Source organism: Bemisia tabaci, chromosome 1 (assembly GCF_918797505.1).
Source record: "Bemisia tabaci chromosome 1, PGI_BMITA_v3".
NCBI lineage: Eukaryota > Metazoa > Arthropoda > Insecta > Hemiptera > Aleyrodidae > Bemisia > Bemisia tabaci.
In genome coordinates this window covers 5,071,115-5,097,355 of record NC_092793.1, presented here as the reverse complement: position 1 = coordinate 5,097,355, position 26,241 = coordinate 5,071,115, and the positions used below count along the sequence as shown (strand labels likewise).

Here is a 26,241-nt window from a genome sequence, read left to right as displayed (position 1 = left end):
AATACGTCGTTTACCCACGTCACCCATGAATCAGCTGTTGCTGATGGTTACTGGATTCGTTTCGTATTTTATTATTGTGAATGTGATTTGTTAATCAAAATCAGCAGTGTTTGATTGAAGCGGTTATCTATCTTCTATCAGTCTGTTATCTGTGTAGTAGTGTTAGATTTAGTACTCTTAGTTTGTTAGTTCACATTCTGTCCTAATTCATAATTATTTAGTCCTAAATTTCAATTCTTTCACTACAAATTTGCGTTCGTACCTACTTATGAACCACAACAAGTCTCGGATGATTTTATTCTTCAGTTAGAGTGTCATTTTAAATATGTTCCGGCAACTTACTAAGGTGATTACATACTCAGCTTACATCTTGCTTTATGACCTGTAATTGTCCTTTCCTTGCTCTAAGGAATTACCTAATTACCGATCTTGCAGGATTTCTGTGAGGTCTTGGTTAGTTGTGCGAGGAACAGACTTTTCAGCACTTACCTTCTGCTGCTACGTTAGCTACGTTAATCTGTGCTTGATGAAAAAGCGACACATTCAAGCCTATTTGGACGTATCTGTGCTAAATGGAACTATATGCAAGTGGTAAGATGGGGTGTGCTCGTTAGTTGAGGGCCATAAGAATGAATGGGACTTTAAAAGCACCAGTGACGTCAGCGGTGACAACGAAGATGCACGTGGTGACAAGCTCATCGTCAGGGCGCTTTAACTCATAAGCCCTATCCACAATGCTCTTGTCATATGTCCACAGCTCACGAGTTAGCGCTCAGTTCCTTTTGATTTAATGTCAAATTCCGCTTTTCCGTTTTCTCAGAAAGAACTATATCCACTTTTACATTGTTTCTCGTGTAGCTTCCACAAGCTTACCCCATCTTTCCGCTTGCATGTAGTTCCTTGTAGCATAAATACGTCCATTTGTGGAATCGGCAGATGTTCAAAGTGAAGTTCACTTGCCAAGAGCCTATCATATGTTTTCCATTAGTTCACAGTAAAGCATCACGACGGTGTAAGTCGGCAATCACATAACGCGGTTTGCGACGTCGCAGACTTCCTGTCATACTTTATTTTTTCAACGGAAAACTACTCAACAGCAATTCTGTAAAGCTGCTGTGATTTTTCTTCTCTGTGCCGAGAAAGTTCTACAAAAACTTTAAAGAATGATGTCAATTTGTTCTCCTTTAGAAAAATAACATGGAGGCGGAGATTTTCAGACACAGCAAACGAGTTATGTGATTGCCGACTTACACCGTCGATCAGCTGTTACTGTGAATGAATTGGTTGTGTGAATGGGAACTATTAGTTGAAACGAGGTATACATCTCGCATGTAACTTTTCTGACCTGTAAAGTTCAAAATAACATCTGACCATGATAAAATTGCACCCTTGTGTGACGTACAAATGATTTTATTGCTTTCATAGTCGTGAAATTGATACATGAAATTAACTGTGTTGTCATGTAGTCAGTAACTTGAGGATGAAGATCCGTGGCACCTTTCGGTCCTTGGCTAATTTCAGTAAGTGGGGTGCAAAAAGTTCCGAAATGCTGATCATTTGCCCCGATCTGGCATACTGAATCATCTGCTAAGCTACAAAGTCACACCTTTACAGATTTTCCTACTTTTTTTTCAGATAAGAAATGGAAGAGGGACCAGTCTGGAGTTCTCCATCCACTGTGCCTTGAGACGTAGGAGGTAATTAGTTCTGAGTCTCATGTTTTTAGTATGTTTGCCTTAAATGTTGAGGAGCAAGCTGATCATTTGGCAATTCATTATTTATACTCAGGGGTGCCAAAAAATGTTTATTTATCCCCAGGAAGGATTCTTTGTGAGCTATGGGCTAGCAGTAGACCACATTTGCCGTATCATTCGGTGAATGGAGGTCTACAGATCAGATAATGTAATCAGCTTGTTTGAATTTTGCTGCTGTTGGAAGCATAAAATATCCAAAAAGCATAATATGAGGCAGAAGCCATGGGCTTTTTTGGTTGAAACAACCAGTCAATAAAATGTGTCCTTATTCCTATTGCAATGTTCAAAAATTTCTGATTATATCGTTTGAACAAAATGAAAAAAAAAACCCTCGAAATTCTTTGTGAATATCTTTTCTTAAGAGTATAGAAAATTTACAGGAAATCAAGATAAGAAAGTTTGCTGGTTTCCTCGGAAAAATAAAACTTGCGGAGCGGAGACTTGCAATGTTTCAATTGAATGCATTTATGCTAAAAGGAACTATGTCTCACGGAAACCCTATGCACACAGTTGTTTTTAGCATAAACACGTCCAATTGTAGGTAAGCACGTTTTGACAGTAGCCATCGAAATGTTCAATGACAGACCCCTCATAATCAGTCTATTAGGTGGTACGATTAGTTTATTTGTTGAAAGAAAGAGCTACCTGGAGGTAAATTTCATAAAAGAAAGACTACTACCATAGTGATTGGTTCATCTTACACAGGTCTCTGCACTAAAGAAAATATAACTATAATTTAAAATAAGCTTTTTTAGTTTTCATATTTCAAAATGAAAAATGTATTCAACATTTATTCAACAAGCCAATATTTAAATGTTGGAGAGATTAGAATAATGCGCAATACAATAAATTTTATTCTGCAGCCGATTAGTGGAATTAAGTAATCTGTTTGTAAAATTACAAACTTGGTAGTAGCCGAAAGAAACCAGTTACCTATAAATAATTTGATTTGAGATGAGCAAATGAAGCTGACCTAGCCTTTTAAGAAGAATGAATCTTCGAAAGCAAAAGTTCAATCTAATCATCTTCTTTTTGCAGGCATACATATGCTGAGGATCAGTACCTCCAGATAAGCAGTGTGCCCACTCTTCACTTTCAACCATCTCTCCCTCGTCTGCCGATTCCGGAGCTTTCAAAAACTTGTGATCGCTATCTGCGATCTGTGAAACCAATACTTTCCAGTAGTGAATATGAGACAACTGAGAAAATCACAAAGGAATTTTTGCTGAATGATGGAGCGGCTCTTCATAAACATCTGGTGGCTAGTGACAAGGCCAATTCTCATACCAGTTACATTTCCAAGCCATGGACAGATGTGTATTTTTCTGACAGAGTGCCATTGCCGCTCAACTACAATCCAATCATAGTGTACATCAACAGCTCAGAACCTAGTTTTAACAGTCAGTTGATAAGAACAACGAATCTCCTCATTTCATCTCTCAGGTTTGTAAATGCCCATTTTTCTGTGTTTAATATAATTTTAAGAAAGGAAGTTTGTCTCGATTAGATAGAACTTCATGTTGAGCTCATTCTTAGAAGAAAAGTATCCATCATTAAGTCCTCAATATTTTCAAATTACCTCATAAATCTTGTGTCACTGTAAGTAAAGCAAAAAATTGCAGGAAACTCAAAGAAACAAAACAGCTTTCTTTCAATTTCTGAAAATTATTCGAAGTAGGTTAATAATTCAGAGATTCAATTCTCAGGATTCCAGATTTCCAGGATATTTGCACCATGGGTCACCGTAGAGATAAAATTGTGATGAACAAAATGTTGTTAATCTATTGAAAAAATTAAATTTTTTCTTGCAGTAATTCAAACTGGCCGTTGATTATGGTTTTTCTTGCAAGTGGACAGTTTGAATTGACGGATTCTAGTTTAAACTACAAATCCTATTCAGCTCTTATTACTTGATTATTTTTTTATTTATTTTTTTTCCCAATTTTTTCAACATGTTTTGCTTGAAATTTCGATAAGTTAACATTCATGTAATATCTTGTCTACTGGTCCATATCTCTAGAAGTGAGTGATAAGATCAAAGTTTCCCTGTCCATGTGTGCATGATGTAATATCTTGTCTACTGGTCCATGTCTCTAGAAGTGAGTGATAAGATCAAAGTTTCCCTGTCCATGTGTGAATGATTTATTTATAACTGCTGTGTTTCATGCTTGGTTAGGTTTTTGAAGTCTCTCAGAGCAAATATTTTGGAACCGGAAGTGTTTCATTTGAACCCAAAGAAAAGCGACACTCCATTCTTCAGAACGTTTACTGGTTTGCTTCCATCATCCATCAGCTGGTATGGTGCTTATATGTTCAATGTAAGTTCCTAAAGTAATCCTGAAAGTTTTTTTCATAGCATGGCTGTAACAATTATTGAAGCTTTTTAAGAGCTTTCTGTAGAGCCCGCACCAAATGAGTTAGGGCACTTTTAGAGTGAGACAGAAGATCAGCTGTCATCAGTTTAACATTGACAGTTATTCCAAGAATCAAGTTGGCAGATCTTCCGCTGCACTCTTAAAGTAGGTAAACTTATTTTGTGTGGACTCTACAATGACTTTTTAGTACCCATACATTTCAAGAAGATCGTTGTTGTCATAAATGGTTGGTCTTGTTAGAACAGCTGCTGCTCACATTCTGTGCATTGTTGCTGTGTTACCTTGTATTTTGAGTCGCCAAGCCAGTAGATCAGATATTCATTGTGACAGCTGAATATTTCAAACTATCTACCTCAGTGGTAAAAGCACAGATTTTTAAACCTCGGTATAGAAGTTGAAAATTTTACCCATAAAAAGGTATGAGAGTTCGAGATTTTTTGCAATGAACCTAAAAAAAAAGTAATTTTGAAGGCATGTAATTTTCCTTCATAATTCATTCTATAACGTTCCTCAAGACTGTTTAGTTCTGTTAAATTCTACATGTTTTAGTTCATTTCTTATCATTCCTTTATTCCACTTTCCAAATGAGAATCTATTTTTCTTTCACGAAATGTGTTTTTGTCACAGTTGAAAATGCCTGTAATGTACGGGAAAAGCAAGCATTTTAGGAAACCTGTGAAAAGAGGAATTTTCTTGAAAATAAGAGAAAAATACTAAAAAAGAAGGGACTTTAGATGATGAGGTATTAGTAGACACCCTGTAATGCAAGCTCCAAAACTTAGACATTCCCGCTAAAAGTTCCAATCAAAAATTTTTATATTAATGAAAATGTCTCAATAATATTATCATGATTAATTTTGTTCCATCCTTGATACATTTTTTATGCGAAAAAACAGCATCAAAGTTGGCAGTGTTTGTAGGTTCTCTTGGATTTTATTTGGACTTCTTAAAGGCTTAAAAATGGGATCCTACTTGGCTATTTGCATTATGCCAAAAGTGCTAAAATTTCTTCTTGGTGTGGTATGCAGTGGGAATTTGAATTGATTGTTCTCACAATAATTCTGATTACTTTGTCTGTTTTCAATCAATTTTGTAGGCTTATCCATTGGACATGTCTCAATACAAGCACCTGTTCAACACCTCGCGGATTCCAGAGCAAAATAAAGATAGACTCTTTCATGATGCATCAAAGCGGCACATTCTTGTCATGCACAAAGGTCACTTTTATGTTTTTGATGTCTTAGACCAAGCAGGTAAGCTCCTCTCTTTTTTTAAAAATCAATTTTTTATCTGTGAATAAACAAGATGATTGAAAAAGAGACTAATTTCTATTATTTTGATGCGCAATTATGTCAAAGTCACCAGGCCCAAAACTTATTTCCTCACTTTTCAAGATAACTTTTGGCAAAAATGTTCCTCCAGATCACAATGATTTTTTACTTTTTTAGCTTCACCAGCTTTAATAGCAAATGGACCTAGTTTAACAAAAGGAACCAAGCCACATCAGCTATTGCCAAGTTTAACTGGGCAATTAAATTTTTTACGAGAGAACGTTTGTTCGGATTTCTTTGAAAATTTTAAGGAATTTGCTTTGTACCATGGAGAATTTTCACTGAAATTTGCACGAAAATCCGCACAACCGTTTTCATGTAGAAAATAAAATTGCCCAATTAAATTTGGCAGTAGCTGATGTGGCTTGGTTCCTTTCTGTTTAACGCGGTCCAAATATAACCAGGCATCAGGTATTAGCAGGAATTTGCAGGTACCTATAAATATGTGACTGGTGAACATCGGTCACCAAAGACCATTGCTTCATTTTCATTCTGCTTAATTTTTCTGTGACAATTTTCCAATCACCTTCAGTGCGTAAATCATTATGATTTTTGTTTGGAAAAAAAAACACACACACATTTCAGGCAAATAATTTTTGGACCGTAGAGGTTTTCTCTATCTGAAGGAGTCGAGTAGAAAAAATGAATTGCAATAAAATATGTACTTATTCAACCCGTTCAAGTAAAATTCCCACTTTCACTTATGTTGTGACAGATGAATAAGTTTTTTAATCACCTCTCCAATTTTCAATGTTTAGGAAATATAATAGAGCCCAGCAAAATTCTAGGATGTTTGAAGTACATCTTGGATCAGAAGACGCCAGCAGAGTATCCCATTGGTGTCCTAACAACGCTAGATAGAAACCATTGGGCCAAACTAAGAGGCAGTTTGGAAAGTTTAGGAAACAGTGAAGCTCTAGGTTTAGTTGACAGCAGTCTTTTCAATATTTCTCTTGATGATGAAAACTGCCAAGATGATATTGAGAAAACTACACGGCTTTTTCTGCATGCAGACGGAACTAACAGGTAAATCCTTCTTGTAGTGTCAGTCAAAAAAAAAGGAATCTCTAAAATCAGTATCTGTCATTATGATTTCAATTTCTTTACTTTTTCCACAGAATTTAAAACAACTGGGATAACAAAAAAGTTACCATGAGATCAACTCGAATAAATTTGAAGTATTTCTAAATCAGAAAAGACATCGAAATGCTTTGGGACGGCGTTGTCCATAAAATTGCGGTATTATCCCCGTTTTTCAAAAGCTGCTCCCTCATTAAGATCATCAATTTCATGAAAGCTTGCTCGTCAGATCAAGTGATTTATTAAATAGCAAACTATGTAAAGATCAGCTGAATTTTTGGTTTTCGAACTTTTTTAGAGTCTGGATAAATGAAGTCCTGTTGGAATGAAAAGGTTGAAGGTCCGGTTTGGGTTCAGGAACCTTTTTTAAGGTTTAGTTAGGGCTCAGTTTGAAAGCCAAAATCCGAGATCCAAAGTGTTCTGATAATTTTAAGAATCCAATAAACCTAATAATGTCAGTATGTCTAAAACCTTTGCACTATATGTTAAAATGAAGGGAATCTATTTTAAGTTAAAAAGCACTACTCATTCTTTATTTTTCCCTTTAAATTCTTCCTCCAAAACTTGCCCATCTTTTTTTTTTTTTTTTTTTTTTTTTTTTTTTTTTTTTTTAAGTGGATCTTGAAAAATAGTTAACGTTCAAAGCTAAATGAAAGAAGAAAAATTGTTTAATACTTACGAAAAACTGATGATGCTATCGGAGCCTCAAAATGACCGACTTAAATTTGAATTGTCGTTCATGTTACATGAAAAATTGTCAATGCAGTATGAAGTCTGACTTTCTAAAATTTAAAATAGCGAAAAATTAGGAAAAAAATCATGAAAAGGTAGAAAAATAGGAGAGAAAATAGGATGATGAGATCACTCGTTTCAAAAAAGTCTGTCATGGTGAACCATAAATCTCTCGTCTTACACCGAGTATCACTTGACACAGAGAAGAGAAACTATTTGAAATGCATGCCAAAACTGACCTCTTAGCAAGAAACAGAATTATTCACACTAAAAATAGAAGAAATTCTGAGTGCACTTTGTCTGGACAGATGCGTTTGTTTACTTTTTAGCAACCTTTGCTCAGCTGGACCTCTTATCATGTTTGTGAGATTCCGTGAGGGAACCCTGCTGAAAATATTTTAGTTGTTTTAGTCTGACTCATGGTTTGCTAATCTCAACAGTGGCTTCAGTTTTGATACTCACAGTGTGAGAGAAATGTCACAATGACCCCCACCCCCTTCTCCTCCGCAGTCTAATCAACATAACCGAAGCTCGATTAAGAAGGGAGGACCAACCTTACGGAATAATTTCAAGTCATTGTCAAAAAATGTTTGTGTGTGATTACGTAGCTATCTTCTTTGATTTTGACATAATACACGATAGAGGAAGAAAAAATTAGGGAAACTAAAACTAAGCGTGTAGATTAATTCCTTTTCCCCTCTTTGTGTGTATGTGTGTGTAAAAAACATTTTTCCAGGCGTGGTAGAACCTACTTTATCTTGCCTGCTATATTTCTGATTTCTCGTACTTTTTTTGCATCAAGCATCTCAATCGTTGAAACCTTGGCTAGCCCTCAACATTCGATCATCTATATTCTCAAAGCCAAACCTTGACTAGCATAGTTGAATGTAGATTCTTCTAGACTCTTCATAAATATAAGATATCATTAGCAAAGAATTCGGCACAATTGTGCTTAGTTTGAGTGATTGCCCTCTCAGCTTTTGAATAGGTTTTATTGATTATCTTGCATTTGCTCTGTGAGTGCCATTAATCTTGTCAGTCAAGCAGGATTCATGTGAAAGGTAGTATTAACACCGTAAGAATTCAGTCACTATTCGCTCTTGAAGCCCTCTTGTAACATTTGTTTTACAATACACTTGTGCTTTCCCGTCTTTGTCTGAGCTTGTGAACTTGCAAGGAACTAAATTTGAGGTCAAGAACTCCTTTTAACCAGCTTTATTGGTCAGTAATATACTTTAACTGTAGATAGAACTTAATCAGCCGAAAAATATTTTTAAGTAACTGACTAATTTGGAGAAAAGTTGCAATAAAATACCAAAGATTGGAGAAAAAAAAAAAAGAAAAAAAAAACCGTGATGTTTTGAAATAATTACAATCTCAGTTCCAACCAGAAACAAGTGAAAAATGAGGTGTCCGTTCACTGTCATTGCGAAAGCCAGACTCAATTTTCAAAGAGTTGAAAATGAGATTGTAATTATTTCGAAACGTCCCAGTTTGTTTTTAAACAATTGTATTTTATTGCAGCCTTTCCCCTGATTAAGTTGTTATTTTGTCATGTAAAATATATTTCAGCTCGGAAGATTCGGAGCCTTTTTCATTCACTACATTATCTAGTGAGTATTGAATCTCAGAGCCATTTAATTAACATTTTTAAACATTCTGTCTTTTTTACAAGGGCTCCAGTAATATTCTGTTAACAGAAGAGCTTCAAACTTAGCATCAAATCCGAGTGGAACTTCTTGCCGATGTTAACGCAAACGCAGCCTGCGACTTTAAAGTGAGTTTTCAAAACTCTTAGCCCCCTGCCCCCCCTGATTTTTGGTTGCAGAGCGGGTAAAAACCGGGAAATTCACTACAAATAATGCCCGAAACTAATGTCCAACTTGAGGAGGACCCTTGAAACGTTGCGATCAGTCGGAGCATTGGAATACAAGGACTGCCACCCCCTTAAAGTACGGAAATATCCAAAACACCCCCGCTACCCCCCTCATTTTTCGTTGCAGAGCGGGTAAAAACCGAGAAAATCGCCAGAAATGATGGACCGGTTCTTACCAGCTCTGCAACGAAAAAAGAGGGGGGCAGCGGGGGTTTTATGGATGTTTCCGTCCTTAAAGTGGGCGGCAGTTCCTGTGTTGCAGTTCTCCGACTGAGCGCAACGTTTCAAGGGTTCTCGTCAAGTTCTACAGTGGTTTCGGGCATCATTTCTGGCGATTTTCCCGGTTTTTACCCGCTCCGCAACGAAAAATGAGGGGGGCAGCGGGGGTGTTTTGGATATTTCCGTACTTTAAGGGGGTGGCAGTCCTTGTATTCCAATGCTCCGACTGATCGCAACGTTTCAAGGGTCCTCCTCAAGTTGGACATTAGTTTCGGGCATTATTTGTAGTGAATTTCCCGGTTTTTACCCGCTCTGCAACCAAAAATCAGGGGGGGCAGGGGGCTAAGAGTTTTGAAAACTCACTTTAAAGTCGCAGGCTGCGTTTGCGTTAACATCGGCAAGAAGTTCCACTCGGATTTGATGCTAAGTTTGAAGCTCTTCTGTGACTTTTCGCATTTTAATGCAATGTTTCATTGTAACAGGCCCATCCCCCCCCTACGGGGGGGCTGTGGTGGCCCGGGGGCAATATGAAGACTTCGGTATCAGACTTGGAGTATTCGAGGACTCTTTGAAAAGAGAAACGGTATGTCCAAGAGCCGCCGAAGCTACTCTAAAAAATGAAGGTACGGACCCCCTAAATAACCTTTGGACCCCCCTAACTTTTGACAGGGGGGTCAGATCGACTTCCGGTTTGCGCCAAAAATTTTCTTTTTTTATGCTCTTTCTAACGATGTATCACATGATGGGGGTTGCCATTTGAAATTTTTGAGTTGCCCCCCGCCCCCCCTCCCCCTGGGGGGATGAAGAACTGAAAAGTACCTCAATATTTATTTTAGTAATATTCTATTCTGATTTTATTCTCTGTTTGCAGATGGTTTGACAAGAGTTTCTCTCTAATTGTATCAGCAGATGGTGTGGCCGGCCTCAATTTTGAGCACTCTTGGGGTGACGGGGTGGCTGTTTTACGCTATTTCCAAGACACTTACAAAGACAGTGATACTAAGCCTGTCATTCATCCTGACTCCAAGCCTGACAACTCTATCATCTCATCTGTCAAAAAATTAGGTACACACTTTTTAAATACTATTAAATCAATGTGTAATTTCATTTCAATTTTCTGGTTTTGTGTTTATAGAACTCACGAAAAATATCTTTCATAAAATCCTAGAATGAGGAGATTAAATGGGGCAGTGGGAAAGAATCTTCATGGAGTTGCAGTAAGGTTTTCCGTTTTTAAAATATTGTGATAAAAGCAAAAAGTTCCTTAAAACGTTTATAAAATCATTTCAAAGGGGAGAAAAAGATAATTGTCTCTTTTGCCAATCAAAGTGCCCAACAGTCAATAAGAGAATAATTTCGAGGGTTGAGTCTTAGAGCCCTAAAAATTAAAGTTTTCACCAACTGCTAAGAGAGTAATGGTTCTCTCATTTTCTCCTCTTGCATATTTGAAGAAAATTATATTCAGTTTAAAATTTATCCCTGAAATATGATATTGATCGCCTAAACTCAGCCTTGAGTGCAGTATGACACCAAGAAAGATCCCTGTGTTTCTGTACAATACTTTTCTCAAAAAGATTGATTGATTTGTTTAAAGTAAAATACCTTTTTTAAGTTTGCAACGAATAATTGCTTTCAATTTCCTTTTTTAGATTTCAAACTTGATGATAATGTTAAATCCTCCATTATCAAAGCTAAGGAAGATTATAAAAAAACATGCAATTCCCTGCAAATTGACTTTTCACAATTCGAATCTTTTGGTCGGAATTTATGCAAAAAGAAAGGTGTGAGTCCAGACCTAGTCATGCAATTAGCATTCCAGGTAAAATACATTGTATTATAATGTATGCTTTTAAAATTCAGAGGTGTCGGATATAGTTTAGAAAGCTCTGTCCTTGCTTTTATTGTTTAAAAGTTGCTTACCTTTTTTTTCTTTAAAAATCTTCTTTGTCGGCATTTTCTTCTTAATCGGGCTGATGAGTTTTTTTTTACAATTAGTTAGAAGCTAATAAATGAGAGCCTCTCCCAAACTTAAAAACTGAGATTTATGGTAGGAGTAAAAAAATACTAACCAAGGCTCTGCAAGTCTAACTTTTTTTAAGTCCAGCCAAACCAGAGCCTCTTTTTTTTTTCACTTCTTTGATCCTTCAAAATAATAATTGAATCAAAGTGAGGTGGTTTTACTCTCTTAAAATTAAGGGCGCAGCTTAAAAGAGATAGTATTGCTTTGGGTAGGTGTAAAAAGTTGCCTGTAGTACTTTTTGGTGTTCTAAACAAATGTCTTAAGTTTTGGTTTACTATTTTAACCCCTTCAAGAATAAATAAACATTGAAGCATTAAGAGGCAGCAGATCGAATCTTAACCAAATGCCTTCCATTGAAAGGCAGGCTAGTCATCTGATTTAGTAGGAGCATTAGGAATTTGGAATAAAAGCTTTACTAGGAGGCTTTGAAAAACACTTTCAACCATTTATCACTGAGTAATTTTTAAATTATTAATTAGGTTTTTTTTTTTGCTCTTGCATAGGTTGCGTATGATAAACTAGCAGGTAAACAGGTTGGAACCTATGAGTCTTGTAGCACAGCAGCCTTCAAACATGGTCGCACAGAGACTGTTCGTCCCTGCACTATTGAAACAACGGTTTGTATGTTTATAATATAATTATCAACCTGATTTTAATCGACACAATCATTATTAACATTACGAGCAACCAGTCATTCTCAAGTGGTTTTGTCAAAAATCCGGGTGAACCGCAATCCAAAAAAAAATAATTAGGCTAATTTTGAAGCCCCAAGATGAGATAAAAGAAGAAAGAGACCAAAATCCTCGTGACCAGTAGCATCCAGTAGCATTCTAAAGCTTTTGTCATCATGTGAAATGAAGATTTCATGTTTCAGCAGACGATTATGTGCATTTCTTAAAGTGAGTTTAATTTTGTCTCTGTATTTCTAAAGGAGTTCGGAAATTGAAGTTTGGGTCGTTCATTCAGATTTATTTTATCTTTTCAGAAATTCTGTAAAGCAATTAATGGCCCCAACAAACCAAGTGTTGATGAGCTAAAAAAAGCCATCATGGAGTGTTCTACTAAGCATAGTAATCTAGTAAAGGAAGCTGCAATGGGTGAGTTGCCATCACTGGATTTTTTTCCTTACGGAAAGAATAAACAATTTCTGACTTTTTTTAGGATATCATTTATAGTGACTCAGTGAACATACATATTTTGTTTTTTTTTTTTTTTTTTTTATAAGGAAAATTATGATCAACCTTAGAATGTTGCCTTAGAAAGAATCGCATATTTCTCCTTAAACATCAAAGTATCAATAGACATGCTCGTACATGAAATTTGTATCTCAAGCTGAATTCAAATCTATTGAAATAAAGACTAGAACTGCACGATTGATTGTGGTGCAATTGTGACTAATTTTTTGAATCCTAATGGTAATCAATTTGAACAATTATGGGTAGTTAATTTGACTCTTCAGAGATCTGTTGTTCAGTTTTCTCGTCGCGTTTGTTAGAGAAAAATACGCTGTTAACGTAAGCTGTAAACCTTCAAATCAGCATTGATGAGCATTGTATAATCTTCAGTAGCAGAATATCATAGGAAGTTAGCAATAAGGATGGACACGCACACGATAGCTAATTTTTTGTACTTTTGATGTCTTGAAATCTGCCGGTCCAATTTTTCTCTCTTAAAATTAGGTCGGATTTCGTCAATCAGCTTAGTCATGATGTCTTTCCTGCAGGTCAAGGGTTTGATAGGCACTTGTTTGCTCTCCGCACTATCGCACAAAATGAAAATAATCGCATTCCCGCTATCTTTCAAGACATTGCATACAAAAGAATCAATCACAACATTTTGTCAACATCAACCCTAACTTCACCCACTGTCATGTTGGGAGGTTTTGGTCCTGTTGTTAAAGATGGCTTTGGAATTGGGTAAGCATTCAGTTAAAATTTCCTTCCATAGAAAGTTTTTAGTTTTGCTTAGTCACAGGTTTTTTAGAAATTTAAAAAATAAAAGACAGTAGGAAAAATCAGAGAAATTTTTCCGTTTTTTCATGTTTTAACAGATTTAATAAGGAATGGCTCTAATTTTTTTCCTAACTTTTGGCGTAATTTCAGTTTTAATGCTGAAACTTCTCTATAATCTTTCAGTGTCTCTTAGTGTATCATTTAACAGACTTTTTCTCTTCTTTTTACGTCTCGAAGATAGGACAGTTGAAATAGGTAGAAATTTGAAATTTTGATAGAAATTAAATTTTTCATTTAATTTAATATCTTATAAGATTTTCATTCGTTTTGTCTCTTGATTGCAGGTATTCCATCCTGGATGATAAATTGGGCGCAATTGTCACAAGCTATCGAGGTCAATCTGACGGGGCTGGCTTTCAGAAAAGTCTTTCAATGGCCCTTCAAGATATTTACAGCATCCTCAAATGAAGGTAGGCTTTTGTTTCTCAAATATTTTCTGAAAATTTGCATAAGGTTTTATTTGGTTGCAGTTGTTTTTGGTAGGATTTTGCATTACTCTTTACTTGCTCTAATACACTCATGTATAATTGATGTAAATAGCCGCAGAGATGCTGTGCTTCAATCTATTTCTTATGCTTTGACCCGCATGTAAATTTCAGCTCATCAACCTCCGATTCTCTCTGCAGATTAATTTTCGAATAAAATTTCATTCTAATTTGAATGGTAATCCTTAAGTTACCAGGGGCGCCATTTGAGAGGGGCAGGCTGGGCATTTGCCCCGCCCTGCGCTTTTGAGTCAGGCCATGGAAAGCCGTTTGTCGTTTCCAAGATGAGAAGCTGAGCAAAAAAAAAATCCTGTCCCTTTATTGCACGGCTCTGCAATGTCCTGAAATAGCGCCCCTGTAGGTTAATGATAGATTCCTATCAACTTAAATAACTACTACAAACCTGTATCACCATAGTAAACGAAACTAACAAGGAATGCATGTGCATGATGTTGATAATAGACAGGATGCAGTCTAAAGTAAGTAGAGTACACCCTTTTTAAATCTCAGCAAGGAGATGAGAGATGATGGAGAACAACAAATGTTGCGTGGAAACTATTTCAAGTTATGTCTTTTCAAACATCTAGGGTTTCCTCCAAAGGACCGTTCAAAAATTGCATGATTCTCTAAGGAGAGGAAATGTTGAGGAGAGCGTTGCGCAGTTTCAAGGGAGGGGGATCCAAAATGCTGCAATAGTGCGCCTTGTAATTTATGAACACTCCCAAATGTCAGGAAATATTCCCAAAATGTGTCAAAGAGTTTAGGGAAATGTCCAGGAATTTCATTTTCTGAATTCTGTGGTAACCCTCAAACAAACTCGACCGCGTTTAGTAGAAAGGAACCAAGCCACATCAGCTATCGCCAAATCTAAGTGGGAAATCTAATTTTTTACAAGAGAACGCTCGTTCGGATTCCTTTGAAAACTTCAAGGTACTTGCTTCATTCTATGCAGAAATTCACTGAAATGTGTACAAAAATCCGCTCAACCGTTTTCATGTAAAAAATTAAATTGCCCATTTAAATTTGGCAATAGCTGATGTGGCTTGGTTCCTTTCTGCTTAAGGCGGTCCAACTGTGTTCTTTATCACATTTACCAAAGTTTTATACTTTTTGTTATGTTTGTCCATCATCACTCATCTCTTTCGAACTATTTTGGTATTGATTAAGATTTTGCAAAAGCCCATTTTTATTTTTATGAGATGCTTTATTGTTTCAAACTTCCTCAAAAATTAATCTCCCGCGAAGTCCGTGCTTTACAATTTATTCATCTCCAAAACCAAAACCACTCACCGGGGAGGTTTTATAATGAAAGCTGTCAGCTTCACTAAAAGCTTGCCATGCTGACAAAGTGTGTACAACACTGGTTTGTGTTTGTATTTTGTGGTTTGATGTTTGTGTTCGGTTGTACAATGTTTGCATATTGATTTCCAAATCCTCAAGTCTTCAGCTTGCTTCTCATTCACGACATCTTACTCAAGCCCCTTATAGTAAGTGATCTCCTCTTTTATTCAATTTTTTTTACTTACCTAGAATCATTACCTGCACAATTATTTTTTCTCGTTTATCAAAAGAAAATGGTTAAAGGATCTGCACCAGACTTCAGTAATCGAAACTAACTAAAATTAGGTAGTTTATTTCACCTTTACATTTTCTTTTAGAAAAATTTCGCAAAAATCTGCACTCAAAACACTCAGTTTTCTATTTTATGGTTGAATGATCTATTTTTAATAGGATAGAAATTGAAAGGTATGTCATTGTAATTAACAGATACTTTGTCCTAGAAACAGATTTAGATGAGTGATTAATGCTTGCCTTTTTTTCCATTCGAAAAGGTGTATATTCAAATACTGAAATTATTGCAAAAACACAAGGAAAGTAGTGTGGCATACAAAAAATTAAGTAATTGCAACACTAAGCATAATGTAACAACAAAACAACTTTAGAATTTATTTATTTTCACTCATTAAACTTCCAAAATTGGAAACTTTTTAAGACCCAAGCGTAAAGACAATAATTGTACCCCCCTTCTCCCCCAATACAAAAATTGTAAAGAACAAGCTCCAATTTTCAAGTGTAAAAATTCTATGGCTTTAATAACAACACACTTTTTGCTTTCTTGCCTTTTTAATTCTTCCAAACTGATTTGAAGAGATTCACTCACAGTTCCAAACTTGAGCTTCATGCATTATTCGTTTTTACTTTCCAGTTGCTACCCTTCTAACTGTTCATGCTTTGATGCTTTTGGCTCAAGGAGATCTGGTGTTTCAAATGTACCATGGTTCATACATCTTTTGAAACTCTTTCCACTCATAATGGTATCTCATAATAGTATTTCAACTTTTTCGATTTTCCAACGGAAGTGTCAGACCCATGAGAAGTATAAAAGAAACACTTGGAAGAGCGCCTGAAAAAGAATATTGTTTTTGGAGCAAAACTCATTTGAAACTTTGAGCAATTGACTTTGTACATTTCAGCCCTTAATTTTACAGAGGAGTGTTGGATCAACATAAAAACATGAAGACATCATTTCCGAAGATGCGCTGATGCTGTATAATTGATTTTCAAAACTAAGGCCAATTTTACAATCTGTCCTTCCACGAGCAAACTCTTCAAATAATGTGCTTCAGTCAGTTTCACTTTCCTGTGGAACTTTTCATGTATCGTCACTCACGCCCCCCTTTTTTCGGAAGTTTTTATCAAATTGCATTGAATTTTTCTGTACAGATTTTCTTCAGTAATTTGTATGGAGCTATCAAGTTTTTGATGTCTGGCATCAACGGTCAATTACAGTCGTAGCAGGACAGAGAACGGTCTAGGAAGTTATCTTTTGGGAAGATGGATTTTTTAATTATTGGAAGACTGATGATTTTTTAATGTTCATATCAATAGAAGACTGAAAAATATTTTAAGGTGCACATATCTTTATTGAAGTATCTTATCAGAGCGGAATCTAATTTCCGAAAATTTTAACGAGACGTCCAAAAAATCTTGGTTGAACCCACATAATTAAAGCTTTCTGCCTTACCTCAAACTTAAAACTTCCTTCTCTTCACAATGTCTCAGAAATATTAAAAGAAAAAAATCATGCACACAGTGAAATGGAGAAGGAAGTGGCATTTTTTTAGAAAAGGAAATCATATGTTCACTTTTGTATCCAATATGAAAATCGGCATTGTCTCTTTGCAAAATATACCTAGTGCATTTTCCCCCCTTATTTTTATAGAAAATGAAATCGAAGCTGATAGGTACTTTGAAATAGAACAAAATTATAAAATCATTGTTATTTTCATTACCAATTAATGTGTGGTTGTAGGGCAAACTTGTTGCGCTAAGTTTGCATGGCTAATCATATGAACTCAGTCTATGTAAATTTCTGTAGTCGGTGATTTTTATCTTGCAGTATTAATTTTGTCTAAGAAAGACTATTTAGGGATGTATAGACTAATTTGTAAGGTACCCAATTAAAAAACTTTACTCCGGAGTTAGCTTGGAAAATGGAAGGATAGTCTTTTTTTTTGTATTATGTCTGTGAAAGTTTTCAGAAAAGATAGTAATTTGTCCTTGAGTTTGAAATAGTCAGTCAGTTTTGATTTATCCACCTGGAGGTCATTAAACTCTCTTATACATAGTCAAAATTTATGTTGTACAAATATTTTCTGTAACTTTAGAAATGTTTTAAATTTAATGCAAACTAATGAGGCAGACCTTATCCTTCACTCTTAATGAATCATGATATTAATAGGCTTAAAGCACCAGTTTTAGCTGCAAAGAATACCTCCCTTTCCTCCAGTGTGGAATCAGAATTTTATCTTACCAAAGTTTCTTATCCAATACTCCCATCAAGAATTCTAGGGGGTTTTCTACACCCTATATGTAGGTTTCCTTGTTTTGTCAAATGGGAATGCACAAACTTTTTCACAAAGTGATCCGAAGCGAAGGGTTCAACATACTAGGGATTTTATGAGGTATATATATATACTAAGCTAAACTGTATCCTAATATAGGGCATCCATAAATCAGGCGTGGAATTGTGATTCCAAAAATTCATATTGTATCTGGTAACGTTAGGCACCTTTTTGTAACAAAATACCGCCTTTTTTTGTGTGCCTGCAAGTTTGCAATTCAACTTATTTCTGTTAAAGTTTTATTTTTTATAAATTACAAAATAAATTTAAATTTTTATTTTTTAAGCCAGCCTTTTTTCTTCTCCCAGCACTATTATTTTACCATGTCACGCTAAATTAAAAACTTTAAAAAAATTACAAACATTTTGAGATGCGCGCTCGAATTTTCCCGAAGTAACCATGAAACGACTTTCCCGCATTCGCCGTTCTTAGGTAGGGGCCGCAGCTCACAACCGAGGACGGAAACTTTGTTACAAAAAACAATCAAAGTATTATTCGGTTAATTGACAGTGTCGCAATGACAATGACAATTGATAAAAATCATTGTTAGTTCACCTCATTGGTACAATAGGCAAAGTTGAAAGGTATGGTGTAAGAGGAACTTCAGCAAAGCGCCCTAAGTCATTATCAAATGCGACGAACTGTATAAAAACTTCATTTTCAACTCCTGGATGCAACTATTTGGGCTTGATGGATGTCCGTGTTGCATATGCACGCAAGTGAAGGCTTAATGACTGTCCAGGCACTCGCAGCTTCACTCGCGGGGCGGCACAGTGGATCGAGTCAATAGGAGAGGTCGGAAAAAATGTTCAAACTTTAAACGCTTATAACTCCGTTTATACAAAACTTTGAGGTTCAAAAAGTGGTTCCATTGGTTTCCTCGTGAACTTTTCTTATAGAAGCACCCCTTAAAATTTGAAATGTGACGAATTAAACATCGAAATTTGCAGTTTTATTTAAAAAAAAATGTATGTCCGACCTCTCTGATTGACTCGATCCACTGTGTGCAGGCGTGGCGTTAACGGTGGTGTTTACTGCGAGGATCCAAAATGGCGAATCGCTTTCAATTCTCCCTTTATACTTCAAATATATGTCTTACGCACAATTAGTTACATACTACAGGCGTATGATGTGAGTATCTTCTGTGCTTCTGTTTTGATATCGTGATGTGCTGAACTCATGCTCAGCACAAATCATGCTCTACAAATTTTGTAGAGCCACTATTCATGCATGAGAGATGTCTTCCAAGTAAAAATGAATAATGAAAGGACTCTGCCATTTTAGATCCTTGCAGTAAAGCTCCCGCTCAATTCAGTGAGCCTTTAAGCGAGGTTGATCATGAAATTTTTGACAAATTCGTACTATGAACTAGACCACATTTTGCAATAAAGAACCACTATTTCTAGCTCATTTTAGAAACAACGTATATGCCATTGGATTCCCTATGCAGAAAGGTGCTTCTACGGAAGAGCCAGAGATAGTGGTTCCTTATTGCAAAATGTAATCAAACTGTATGAAGTGCTTCTTGAATGGAATTTTATGAGAAAATCAATACAACCACTTCTACATTCTGTAGTAACATCGTTATGTTACGAGCTTGTAACGTTCTCTCAATTTGTCCGACTCCTCTCATTGACTCGCTTTACCGAGCGTCGCTGGTGAGGCGCTTATTGTATGTATTCAAAACGCCTTCACTCCCGTGCGTATGCAACACGGACATCCATGGAGCTCAAATAGTTGCATCACCCAGGCGTTATAATGATATCCGTTCAGTACTCGTCGCACGCGACGCGACGTTAAGTGAAGCTTTGATTGTTCCTCTAACATCCTAAGATGATTCGTCAAGCTTAAGTGACGTGGTCGAGCTGGCGCGCGATATATCGCGTCGATTAGGTAAAAAATCTCGGCGGATTTTGAATTTTTAGCAAAAAAAAGGACGATATCCCCTGCGCATAAGCCTATAGAATCATTCTGAACCCAAAAATCGGCAAAACTTAGAGAAATGAAAGCAGAATATTGTTTGGAAAAAAACCTCGCATTCCATTCAGCTATCGATTTCTGTATCGAATGCGAGGTTTTTTTCCAAACACTATTCTGCTTTCATTTCTCTGAATTTTACCAATTTTTGGGTTTAGAATTATTCTTTAGGCTCATGCGCAGGGGCTATCGTCCTTTTTTTTGCTAAAAATTCAAAATCCGCCGAGATTTTTGACCTAATCGATGCGATATATCGCATGCCAGTTCGACCACGTCACTTGAGCTTGACGAATCACATTAACGGATCAGCTGATGTAGTAAAATATTACCGATTTTTATCTTTATTGTGTCAATTTTCTGCAAAGTGCATTATTTAAATGTGTTACAACGTTGCCGGCTCTCAAAATCGCAAAAAAATAAGATGACCTATTGTGAGCATGATTTGTAGAGTTTTCTTTAACCTACTTTAATGAGTCATCCTTTGTTCGGATTCCCCCCCCCCCCCTTTAGGTAAACTAATTTTGACGTTTAAGAGCGAAATTTTCTGAGCGAAAAAGAACGATTCTGATGAATTGCATGGAATTTAAAACAAAAACCTTGACCATTTGTCCTTTTAAAAAAATGAAATGCGACATGAAATCTATAACGTAAGCCTAAATGCATTTATATGATTTCCTAGGTGCCATGGTGAAATTATAAAACATTGAAGTCTGTTAAATATATTAGTGAAATTATATCATGTTCTGCTCTTCCCATCCTGAAACGTGGGCCGCGTCTAATTCAAATTTTTTTTTAAATCAAATGTGTCAATGCTGTGCTGTATGATTCAATGTTCCATAATTTTCTCTCAACATGTTTGAAAAAATAAGGAACAGCAGGTTCTCTGGCAGTGAAGGAAACCATTACATAAAACGACTGTACGTAATTTTTCCAGGCGATTGTGAGTTAAAATCGCTCTCGGCCAATGGCCGTTTGATTGCGTTGTTCTCCGCATCTCATGAGACTCGCAATCTCATCAAATAAACCAGGCGGTATAATTTTTTATTTTTTTAAAAATTCTGATCGCTTGCCTTTATCTAATGTCATTATTTCTTATTTTTAGAGATTGTCATGCATAGCCGTATTTCGTAGCCTACACGGAGAAAAAAACTTCGTGCGTGGGACCCAAAGTTGAGATCATATGGACCGCTGAAGTTTTCGTATAGCCCATAGCGGCAAATTTAGGGGGCGGCAAATTTTGCTATTTCTTTAAATGTAGCTATAAAGAAAAATCGGATTCAGAAAGAAAATTTCAAACGAGAAAAAGTGACAAAATCTCTCATTTCCTGAGAGTATATCTCTAATTTTGTCGTGGAATTTAGCCTGAAATGGCGGGGTAGAGAGCAATGATGATAAAAACTTGAAATGGAAAGGAGAAATCCTTGGCGCGGCGCGGCGGTCGGCGTGTAACACAAGAGCGCCTACAAGACTTCATGAATACTTCACGCATTGCGTTAAAGACAGTGCGGTCGCTACGGTCAGCAGCGGTCGGCGTGAAACGCATAGCGCATACAAGACTGTAGAATACTTCACGCATTGCGCCAAACACAGTGCTGTCAGCGCGGCGCAGCGGCGAAAGTTAAAATTATTAAACCCCATTTATGTTTGTTCTTTCATAATTTTTTCGTTCATTTCACATAAGTGGAAGGCCTAGTCCACACAGAGATAGGTTTACGGAACTTAACTTTCGCGCCAGGTTCCGTGAACTTTTGCTAGTAGCGTTGACAGGGCTTTCGCAAAAAATATGTCCAATACGAGTAAACGCGTCTTATGCACCCCTCCCCCTCCGGCACGTTCACTTGATGGTTTTTATTGATGTTTCAAAACGAATGAGAAGGGGGTGGCGAAATACAAGCGGCCCATGGGCGACAAGTAAGCTTATCCGGTTCTGCCAGCTGCCGAAGTTCGGGTCAGACATCTGAAGTACTTCGATACATACCGAAGGGTTCGGGTCACACACCTGAAGTACTCCGGTACATACCGAAGTGCCTCGATGTCTGACCAGAACTTCGGCAGCTGGACCTCAAGTTTTCGGATGCGTGATCAGAAAACTTCCGAGATCCACATGACCTCAACTTCGGGTCCCACGCACGAAGTTTTTTCCTCCGTGTAATTTTGAGCGTTCAACAATCGCGTTCCTGATGGGTGCGTTTCCATTAACTTGACGAATAGAAACGCACCGTCGTCGAAATACGAGGGCTGTCCCAAAAGAAACCGGACTTTCGTCATAGAGGGCGAACCGAGCGTCGTAATGAAGTTTTCTTGAGCTTGTTTGAAAGCTGATAAGCTACTGAAGATGCTGGTTTTTACAGAATGCAAAAATTCGTCTTGGTAAGGAAACTACACGCTTTGGAATAAAGGAAAGTCAAACTCGAGTTGCGATTTTTGTCTTTATTTCAAGAAAAATTTAGATACAACTTAAAAAAACCCAGGTTTTAAGTTAAAAACTTCGTTGCTCTCATTCAAATGCTTAAAAATAAGGAAATTAACATTTTAAGCAGCTTACCAAGTCATCACCTATCCCCTTCAAAATACTCGCCAGCTTTGTCGATGCATTTTTGCCACCGTTTCTTCAATTGGGAGAAACACTGTTGGAAATCCTCAGCTTTGAATGATCGCAATTCCCTCTAGGTGTTCTCTTGAATTTCCGGAATGGTTTGAAAACGTCCCTTTCAAGGTAGATTTAAGTCGTGGAAATAAGAAAAAATCACACGGAACCAGGTTAGGTGAATAAGGGGGATGAGGGAGGACACTCGTCACTCATGGCATTCTTTGCACAAAATTCACCAATTTGGAGGGATGCATGGGCAGGTGCATTATCGTGATGCAGAAACCAGGAATTCTCTCTCCAAAGCTCAGGCCTTTTTCTGCGGACATTTTCACGTAATCGTCTTAGAACACCATTGTAATATTCGCGATTGACAGTTTCACCTTGAAGGAATTCCGATCATTCAAACCTGAGGATTTCCAACGGTGTTTCTCCCAATTGAAGAAACGGTGGCAAAAATGTATCGACAAAGCCGGCGAGTATTTTGAAGGGGATAGGTGATGACTTGGTAAGCTGCTTAAAATGTTAATTTCCTTATTTTTAAGCATTTGAATGAGAGCAACGAAGTTTTTAACTTAAAACCTGGGTTTTTTTAAGTTGTATCTAAATTTTTCTTGAAATAAAGACAAAAATCGCAACTCGAGTTTGACTTTCCTTTATTCCAAAGCGTGTAGTTTCCTTACCAAGACGAATTTTTGCATTCTGTAAAAACCAGCATCTTCAGTAGTTTATCAGCTTTCAAACAAGCCCAAGAAAACTTCATTACGACGCTCGATTCGCCCTCTATGACAAAAGTCCGGTTTCTTTTGGGACAGCCCTCGTAAAAGTGTTTCTTGGAGGTTCCTCAACTAGGACGCTTTCCGTCAATCCTCATCGTGAGTCGACCGACAGCCGGATCGATATCTCGTTTCTTCCGACTTTGAAAGGCACGAGCTTTTTCATTCGCGTGAAGAGAAAAGGCTCGATAGGTGATACACGATCGTCAATGGCGATTATCCTGGAAAGCAAGCCGCCAACCAATGGCAATGACCTGCGCACCCCTCAGGTACTGGAACTCGCTCTGGTTGTCATTGTCACATTCACACGCGCACTTTACGATTTCGCGATGCCTAGATCGTTTTACTTCTCGTCTCGCCTCCCGCCGGATTCACGTGTGACCAGTGGCGTGGCGTGCTTTGCGATATATCGATTGATTTGCCATTTACATCTATGGTAAAGAATCGATTATTAAGATGTTCGCTGCGAAAACCCTGTTTATAGATCCTTTTCCATAGGTTTAAATGGCATATCAATCGATATATCGCAATTCACGCCACGCCACTGCGTGTGACGATTGCTGCACGTGTGGGGGGGGGGGGGGGGGGGGTCGTGTCCGGTGTCTGTTAAGAGATTATCCAATAATAAATCGCTAGGTAATCTATCTCGACCAGTCGCCATCCCAAAGCACACAAATAAATGAACTTTATCCGCGATGCCGCACAGTGGATCGAATCAATAAGAGCGGTCGGACAACATTTGGAGACTTTGAAAGCTTATAACTCCGTTTCTACAAAACTTTGAGATTTTATGAGTGGTTTCATTGGTTTCCTTGTGAAATTTTCTCCAAAAGCACCCCTTAAAATTTAGAACGTGACAAATTGAACATCAAAATTTGAAGTTTTAGTCAAAAATGTCACGTCTAGCCTTTCCGATTGACTCGATCCACTGTGTGCCGATAGGTAGAATGAGGCGAGCTTTATCACAGACACATAATCGGTGGGAACTTGGAAAGAATAACATTGCACCAATTCTTACTCACTTAACCCCTGGAAGTCCTGTTGATTTTATGTAGTAGGGTCTCCTTGGGAAACTCGAATCAAAAGCCATGATCAAGTGTTGTGAACCAGGACGCGAGTACCCGCACGATCCGTCTTTTGAAGATTTTTTAAAAAAAAAAAGTCATAATTTTCAAAAATAATCTACATTGGGCAATCGACCATCGAATCCGTCTTGTCAGCCTTTTGATCCCTTTTTAAAACTATTCATAGTTAGGATGAGTTGGGTTCAGGCAAAATCATGCAAAATCGCACAGGTCCTCAAATTGATACATCTCTTCTCGTAAAAAATTGGAGCATGTTCCCGATTTGTTTTTTTCTTCCCTGCACAGGATCTGCATTCCCGCAGCCCCTCCTTTATAGCATACTTTTTTCATAAAATCGAAGGAGAGCTTACATGTTCCACAGTCCACACCCACAATATAGGATTTCTCCTGATTTGCAACAAAAAAGTTCATTTTTGCGGCACAAAATTAACATAAATTGAGGGGCTTGGAGGACAAGGCGCGTAAGTGCTGTTTTTAAAAAATATTAATAATAATTTCAAGTAAAACTAGTGTTAATGCATACTGTATGAAACATTCGCTCTCAAATTCCAATTTTCAAGCATCAAAAAGTCAGTTCCAACTCCTTTCCGCAATAAGGATTCGTGTAATTTCGAAACTTCAAAGAATATTCTCAAACAAATTTCTCAAAATAGCAAAAACTGCGTTTATGCCCCTTGTCCTTCAATCCCCTCAGTTTATGTGTGTTTTTTTTTTTTTTTTTTTTTTTTTTTTTTTTTTTTTTTTTTTTAATATTCTACTTTTAAAAGTGGGGGACTTTCGTTCCTAAAACCCCTCTAATTTTGGATGCCATTTGTCCCTACTTTTGCAGCGAAAAATTTGTTCTTGGCGACACAAAATTGGTACAATATTATGACTTTAAAAAAAAAAAAAAAAAAAAAAAAAAAAAAAAAAAAAAATTAGAAGTGAGGAGGCTGCAGAAATGGACGCGTCTTCCCCGTGGCCGTGTTGGAGAAATGAATGAATAACAAAAAATTAGCAGGGGATCCAGACGTTCAGGTTGTAGCCCCCCTCTCTCCTCGAGTCATAGCCCCCGTCGCGTTGCGTCTTTGTCGCTGTGGGTGTAGCGGAGCTAAAGTCATAGCTGTTCAGTACGATTCCGAAATTCAGCGCTTCCTGACACGCGCTGCAAATTTCCGGCACTCCGCTCACGTGGGTTCACCGATCGCGTTTCTCTTCTCCAAGAAGAAAAAAAGCAAACATCCCTCACGAAATTTCTTCTCCTCAACCAAAATAGGCCAACTCGAGTGATGACATCGTAGAGTTGGGTGGAATTTTGAGGCCGAATTCAATCTTTGCTACCCTGAATCAATTTTATTTATTCATTGAGCAGAGTTCTCGAGCGTTCGCAGCTTGGAACTACAATATTCGTTAATTCAGAGTTCATCGGAATTCGTCACGTATATTGCTTTTTTAATTCCATTATTCGAAACTATTTTGTGCTCTTTTAAATTGTCTAATTTCGGGTGTGTTTTGAGGACTTAGTTCAAAATGTGACGCGCTCAAAATTTCTACGCTCGGACCGATGAAATTTTTGTTACCCTCCCAGGTATGTCCATCCATGTTATGTTTACTTTCTCGCTCCCCTTGAGAGTAGAAGGAATACTTCCATCGAAAAAAGAAGAAGAAAAGTTGAAATTCAATCATTTCTTGGCGTTTTAAGGTGCCTGGCATAATAAGAAATCATACTAGAAAAAATGTGCGTCCGTCCGTCCGGTATCCCCTATTTCTGACCACTGCCATTTCTGAAAATCTATTTTTTTCTAATGAACTGCAACCTTCAGGTGGCTAGATGTTCAAATCACTTTCATGAGTGTTGATCGAAAAAGAGTACTATCGCGGATGAAAGAATCAAGTGGTAGAAAAAAACCATATATTCTTTATGTCAAGTAAAAGTCTCGATGTATCTTGTATTTTGCATGTAGGAATACTGTGCGAGTTTCTAGTTCATTTGTGTCTGTAATTTTTGGAACTTAACTGCATTTTGCTCGAAATTATGAAAACCTCAC

At 37.2% G+C, this 26,241-nt stretch overlaps 1 protein-coding gene across 3 annotated transcripts; it reads left to right on the top strand.

The window, feature by feature from the left end:
- The first annotated feature begins 69 nt into the window (after positions 1-69).
- On the top strand, positions 70-18,074 carry CPT2 (Carnitine palmitoyltransferase 2). Of its 3 annotated transcripts, none has more exons than XM_019048810.2 (13): positions 70-346; positions 1,636-1,697; positions 2,793-3,197; positions 3,931-4,072; positions 5,226-5,382; positions 6,219-6,486; positions 10,239-10,432; positions 11,017-11,186; positions 11,891-12,004; positions 12,373-12,484; positions 13,111-13,303; positions 13,684-13,809; positions 16,374-16,589. In XM_019048810.2, the coding sequence occupies exons 1-12, from the start codon at positions 326-328 to the stop codon at positions 13,805-13,807; spliced, it is 1,962 nt and encodes a 653-aa protein (XP_018904355.2). In that variant the 5' UTR covers positions 70-325; the 3' UTR covers positions 13,808-13,809; positions 16,374-16,589. The 3 variants fall into 3 exon arrangements, with proteins under 3 accessions (XP_018904355.2, XP_018904356.2, XP_018904354.2); XM_019048811.2 differs by lacking the exon at positions 16,374-16,589 and adding an exon at positions 16,091-16,345; XM_019048809.2 differs by lacking the exon at positions 16,374-16,589 and adding an exon at positions 16,609-18,074 and having other exon boundaries at positions 71-346.
- The last annotated feature ends 8,167 nt before the right edge of the window (positions 18,075-26,241 follow it).

What these genes read in the sequence shown, in the direction of transcription:
- CPT2 (XM_019048809.2), top strand. Translation starts at nt 326, where the DNA reads ATGTTCCGGCAACTTACTAAG. An exon ending in CTCCTCATTTCATCTCTCAG is followed by an intron (nt 3,198 to 3,930) that starts GTTTGTAAATGC and finishes ATGCTTGGTTAG; the next exon opens with GTTTTTGAAGTCTCTCAGAG. An exon ending in CATGCAGACGGAACTAACAG is followed by an intron (nt 6,487 to 10,238) that starts GTAAATCCTTCT and finishes CTCTGTTTGCAG; the next exon opens with ATGGTTTGACAAGAGTTTCT.